Here is a 6355-nt window from a genome sequence, read left to right on the forward strand (position 1 = left end):
CATGCTGGTTGAAACATTCCAGGGGAGGGCCACTTGCTGGACGCCTGACATGAAAGATACAAAAAACTTTTGGCAAATGATTAAAAAGGTTTTTGCCACATCAGCTCTATGAACTGGACAATTGGCATGGTATAATCAGCTTTACCCGCAGAGATCCATGGGTATGAACAAGAACATGTATATATAAGTTGGTGAAAATTGTTTTTTAGTTTGTTTTACAGATACACGTTTCAAAAATTTTGATCTTGCGTCAACTATTAACACAACCAAGAAAACAGACTTCAAATCCAGACTGCAAGAGGGAATTGCCCCCATCAATTTCATTATAAGAAAACTGAAGCGCTTGCATCTCAACAATATCATTAAAAAACCAAAAAAATACCAGAAGTCACATGAGACGTCTGGGAACTTTCATACCAAATCCTTGTTTTGCTTTCATGACCCTGTTTAAAAGAAGAAAAAGAACAGAGTCAATGAGACATCACAAAGAAAGCAATTTATCGTACGAAAAAAAAAAAATAAAGACTTGCTTTAGAAACTACATGTTTTTTTTATTTTTTCAACACTGGGGAATTGATTCCAAGATAGGGGCAATAGAAGGAAGGTCATGCTATTTTAAATTAACTAACTAACGTCAGGGTACAACCTAGTGGTCAAAGGACAGAATTGGGATGTGTTGTAAACTCAGACATCCTGGGATCATGTATCTAGAGTTTACCCTCCAAAGGTCGGTCCGAAGGACTCCATCTCAACCAGGTTTCACTTTCTCTTATCGAATAATTCTATATACAACCGTAAAGTACATAAACGCTGCGTAATCGCTTTGAAAAAAAATGGGATTCACTGTTAAAAAATTAATTTTTTTCATGTGAGTCTCATGTTTTATTCACTTTTTTCAAAGCAATTACTAGCAGTTGCACAATTCACGATTGCAAATATCTTTTCTCCTATCAAAAATATTCCATGAACTGACCAATTGGAAAATTAAATTTAAGATTCCTTAAAAAAACGCAGTGTGATATCTGCTTTGGAGCCATCTACACAGTGGATATCAAAACATTTTGCCTTTTCTTTTTCAGTCCATCAGATAGCATTAAAATGTTAGAAAGAAGTGAAGATGATACAAAATAAAGTGAAATTTTGAAAAGTCCTGAAAAGCAATCAAGACAAAATGATTATAATCTCAACCACCGTCAATGACTCAATGGACAAAACCATTTTCTAGGAGAATGAAATATAATGCTTGCCTAATTTTGATGCTTTCTTTACTCTGATAACCAGTTTAAACATTTTCTCAGGATTTCAAGCATCCTTCTAAGTTCTAAGCAATCACAGATGAGCAGTATGGCTTACGTTGGAGCAAGTTTGCCCAGGCCATGGAGTTCTTCACCAGTTTCCTCATCTACAACTTTTCCAGAAATATCAACACTATAATATCTATCTCCTGTAGTTGCTAGTCCTCTGCTGGCAAGTAGGTCTAGATCCCTTTTATTAAGTTCTCTCCCATTCACATGGACACCTGTGTTTCCACCTGCACAATTTGTTGGCATAGCATACTTGAACTCTTCAATAAAAGGCTGCAAAACAAAATCCAATATATTTCCTTATGAATTCATAACATTAGATTATGTCACCAAACAAATGAATTTATAAACCACACCATGAAACAATAAATCTTACAGGTATTATGCCAAAGCAAGGATGGCCCATCACACCCCAGAATCCAGCTTGAAAATCATACCTGGTGACCACAGAATAAATAAGTGCAATTAATCAAAATTTTGCTTGCCACAATAGTCCATGTTGGCACCAAGACCTTCATTATAAATTACAAACTATTAGAAAAAACCCATAGTTTTGAACCAATACTCAAGGTATAGGCTAACGAAGATAGTCATGAAATCCCATAAAGTGCTAGGGGTCTTGGGCCAAGTTATCCCCGACCTACAACTGAGCTAATGCTAAAAATCTAGCCCAAACAAGAGAAAATACAACTATCTTCACACCAAATTTAAGAACCCAAAGAGAGTTCAATTCACATTTGGGCCAATACTCCAAAAGGACCGGTCAAATGTATAATTGTAGTCACCTGGAACAAATTACAATCTCTCGCTTAAATTCATGACATCCTCGTTAGCCCATTCATAGGTGGCACAACTCGAGTCCTATACTTCTTGCCGATATTGGCTCCAATACCATTTATAACAACTTAAGGAAAACTAAAGTCACATTTAGGCCTATACATAAACCAAACTAGTCAAGGCTATGATTAGAGCCCAATGGAATAAATTAGAAATGAGTAAGTATTCCCTCACAGGCAATGTTGAATCCCATTCCCACCCTCATATACTCAATACAAGGCATTATACATAGAAACCACCCTTGATTTCTGCCTGTGAAAGACCTATTATATAGCCTTCATTTGTAAAATTATTCAACTATGGCTGAAATTTGACAAGTACCTAATACTGGAACTAATAACTTCATAACATTTGGAATTACTTGATTTATCAGGTTAGAGATCAATAAAGAAAATTATATAATATAAACTCCTGAACTCGAATTACCTAACAATCTTGCACTTCTGTTGTCATCTACATAGCACCATACAAAATATTTATTTTTCTGGCAAAGATTAGATATGCATGTTCTGGAAGAGATATGAAGTACCAAACACTTGATTGTGATTGGTATATAAACCTACCAATAATCTCCAGGCTGAATTGGCCCAGCTTGCTTTTCAGCATTCTTAACCAGACAATCCGGTATGGGTTGCCCATTAACTGAAACATTAGGTCTTTCATTTTCCAGACTTTGAGTTGACCTTGAGAATTCTCTAAAGCTCTTCTTGATCAAGCCCAAAAAGAATGACTCCACACCATTTTTGATTTTTGGTCGATCTTTCTCTTTGCTTACCTCCACAGAGTCTTGAGATAAACTTGTATGAAGATAATCATTGAATGAAACATCCAGCTCCATTGCCACTGACGTATCTTTAACAGAATTTTGTCGAGAAGTGATCCTACCTAAGACCATCTTGTCTTGTTCCACACGTTTACTGTTGTTCCCCTGCCCATTTTTACCAACTGCATGATTAGAGGGACAATAAGAATAATCCTGCACCAGTGAACTGGAAAGTTTTGGAGACAAGTCATCTCTTAAGGAGGGCTGCTCAAAGGAGAGAGAAACATCTCCCTGGACAGTCATAGTATCTGGGATCTCCTCAGATGAAGAGATGGAAGATGTAGTGAGGCCCTGTCTGTTTTCAGACTCACTTAAGTTCAACCTCTGGCCTTCTGACTGCAAATAGTGTCTATTATCTGTCAAATCCAAGTCATAATCAGAATTATCAAAATCATCCAAGCAGGAGTTGACAATGCCAGCATCCAAACAATCATGAGAACTTGAATGGCTTTCATTTAATACCTCTTTAGAACCATCCCCACCCTTAGCGGATGTTTGCTTGGTTTCCTGCGGAACGGATATAATTAGCTTCTTGTTCACAATTTCAAACAAGATAATAGTTGAACAGCCACCACATTGCAGTTTCTGCATCTTGTTCTCTGTCATTTCAAGTCTTCTAGGCAGTTTCAGCAACTCAAAGCAAATATAGCAAGTTATGAATGGGGCGCCATCCCCTACAGGATAGCAACGCCCTTTTTTCTCATAGGCCGCCACCACCCTTCTTGGAAAAATATGACCAGGATCATCAATGTCCAAGTCAAAATCACTTGTCCATCTTGTGTGCCTTTGTGGATCCTGTGAGGTTAACTGAGGAGTAATGGAAGCATGTGGCCTAGGATTGTCACAATGGTAGAAGTTAGAATCAATAGGATCCTTCTGAATCCTTCTATTGCTAAATGAGATGGGAGGAACTCGCGGAAGAACTTGCAAATTATGGTTGAGGCAGCATGAACAAGAGCATGCAGGCTGGTGATAAAAGGTTTCAGGTTGATATGAAGCAAAGGGGTTGGATTCCATGTACTGCCCACGAAAGTATTCATTAGGTGCTCTTTGTGGGTATTGACTGGGCGGTTGATTGAGAGGCCTCCTTCTCATTCGTGGCTGATAAGGTTCCTCATATAAAGGAAACTCATCCGTGACATGCCTTGGAGGAGGATAGAATTTCAGTGTACCCATGTTATGGTGATTTTTGAAAGGAACATTTCCATGTGTATGATCCAAATAAGGGGGCCTTGGAACATGTTTATCCATGGCAAAGGGCACCATTGAAACATTATATACATCTTGGCCACTATTAGGATCAAGATGAGTCCTATCAACAGGGGCCCTCAGTTTATTTTCTATAGCACAAGATCGGCTAAGTTGATCTCTCAACTCATCCAACTTCCTGAGCAGTTCAGCTCGATCCTGTTCATCATGCTTCATCTGCTCGCCATAGTCATAAGATGATTCTGGCTTATAGCTTGAGGGTCCCTCATCAGGATAAGCAAAAGTTTGGTATCCCCTCTGATCAGCAACCGCCCTAGAGTTTCTGTAGAATTCCCCAAATTCATCTCTTTCCACACCCCGCCCGATCATATTTGTTGTAGTCCTTAGCCAGGCCAAGTTTTCTCCAGCACTCAAACTAGAACACTCGGACTTATTCATGTTCATATCATGATTATCCCCAAGAACCCGATAGTCATCCAGGCAATCGGACAATCCCATATATCTACCATGAAACCTAATGTCCTTCTCAGTGCCACTTCGTTCAAGCCTTAAGCCCTTAACCTCTTCCCTAACTTTTATACCATTATTACTCGGATCTTCTTTATTCTCTGGTTCTGATACTGAATTACCAATCGAATTGACAGCTTTTTCCCCAAAGATTCTCTCTTTCCTCCCATTCACTTCAATCCCATCACTCTCCCTCTCAGTCTCAGAAGCATAGCCTACACTACCACCTGCTTTCTCTGACAAACTCTCAAATTTCTCAGAACCCCCTCTACCCCACTTTTCATCGGATTGCTCGAAGACCCCATCACTCCCAGGCGCTTTCTTCTTCGCTGTATAATCAAATTACAATTCAACCTCCCGAAATCACTAAAACAGTCTACAAATTGCTTTTGAAATCGTAAAAAATAAAAAGGAACGCCATAAAGAATAAAACTTTGACAAGCCTGTTTTAACTTTCCGACTCTTTTTTTCCCTTATGTTCATTTTGATTTCTCCTAACCAAACGAAGGAGAGACAAAAGGAACAGAAGAAAACTCGGACGGAGGAACAAGAAAGAATGGAAAAGCTAGCGTACCTCGAAGAACAGCACCACAACCACCACACTTGTAGACAGTGTAGTCAGGAAGCTCTGGTAGGACGTTTTCACACTTGGGGCAGCGAACTAAGCGAACTTTGGAACCCTCAGCCATTAATAAGCATCAAAATCCAAGATTCAAAACCAGAACACCAAACAAAATCGTCAAAACGCTCAAAACAATCCCAACCCACCTCGAAACCGCAAGCCCTTTTACATTAAAAATCTTAAAACCGTACAAAGCAACAACAATTTCTAGGAAAACATCATCGTACTTTCAAACGAGAAAGAAACAAAGAGAGACAGAAACCCCAAAAAATATATAAATAAAAAATTATATAAACGAGTAGACAACATTCTAGACGGTCCTAATGCAACTGAGATTCGTTGTTGGCTTTTAAAAACTCCGTCATTTTTCCCTTTCTGTAAAAACTAACAAATTCTAACGAAACTTCTCTTTTTGACTCTTCTCAATTTTCTAGAGAGAGAGAGAGTTGTGAAATGAGAATCTACGAAAACCGAGAAAAGGAAAAGTTTGGAGGGTAGGAGCATAGTTGACCCGGCTCCCGACATCTTCCTGGAAAATAAAAGCAAGCCGGGACGAGAAGATGTGCTTGCGTGGCTGGAGAAAATTCAGAAGGAACAGAATGGAGATGGGGAAACATTACAAATGGCGAGTAAATATTAACTTTAAGTAGGAAGTTGAAGTAATATTTCAGGGCATAGAATCAAATGGAAAGTAAGAATGATTTGTGATATTTCTGGTATTGGTGTTACAGTCGGTGTTCTTTATGATCTTATTATAAACAGTTATAACATCTGTTTGAAGTTGACATAAATACTCACTTTTACTGTTCATCACAATCAAGAGCTTTCCAACCCTTTAGAATTAAGAATTTTATTATATATAAATAAAATTATATATTAATTTACATATTAATATTAATTTTTTTATATTTAAAATTTAAATTAATATTATTTTTAATAAAATTTATTTTTTAATTAATTACATTACATCAATATTTATATTAATATATAATTATACTTATAATTATATTTTTTCTATAATTAAAATGGTTTATCTTCATTTCTTTTGACTTT

At 37.5% G+C, this 6355-nt stretch overlaps 1 protein-coding gene across 1 annotated transcript; it reads right to left on the reverse strand.

The window, feature by feature from the left end:
- Positions 1-290: 290 nt before the first annotated feature.
- Positions 291-6016, reverse strand: LOC122281024. Its single transcript, XM_043092215.1, has 5 exons — positions 5255-6016; positions 2705-5009; positions 1681-1741; positions 1354-1577; positions 291-443 (listed from the first exon to the last, which is right to left on the reverse strand). Exons 1-5 carry the CDS (start codon positions 5367-5369, stop codon positions 389-391), a joined length of 2760 nt encoding a protein of 919 aa, XP_042948149.1. The 5' UTR covers positions 5370-6016; the 3' UTR covers positions 291-388.
- Between the last annotated feature and the right edge of the window lie 339 nt (positions 6017-6355).

Source organism: Carya illinoinensis, chromosome 11 (assembly GCF_018687715.1).
Source record: "Carya illinoinensis cultivar Pawnee chromosome 11, C.illinoinensisPawnee_v1, whole genome shotgun sequence".
NCBI classification, from domain to species: Eukaryota; Viridiplantae; Streptophyta; class Magnoliopsida; order Fagales; family Juglandaceae; genus Carya; species Carya illinoinensis.

Excerpts from the sequence above, each read along its gene's own strand:
- LOC122281024 (XM_043092215.1), bottom strand. The coding sequence starts at position 5,369 with ATGGCTGAGGGTTCCAAAGTTCGCTTAGTTCGCTGCCCCAAGTGTGAA. Across the intron at positions 5,010-5,254 it reads TTGTGGTGCTGTTCTTCGAG|CGAAGAAGAAAGCGCCTGGG; the intron begins GTACGCTAGCTT and ends TTGATTATACAG. Across the intron at positions 444-1,353 it reads CTGGGCAAACTTGCTCCAAC|GGTCATGAAAGCAAAACAAG; the intron begins GTAAGCCATACT and ends TCTTTTAAACAG.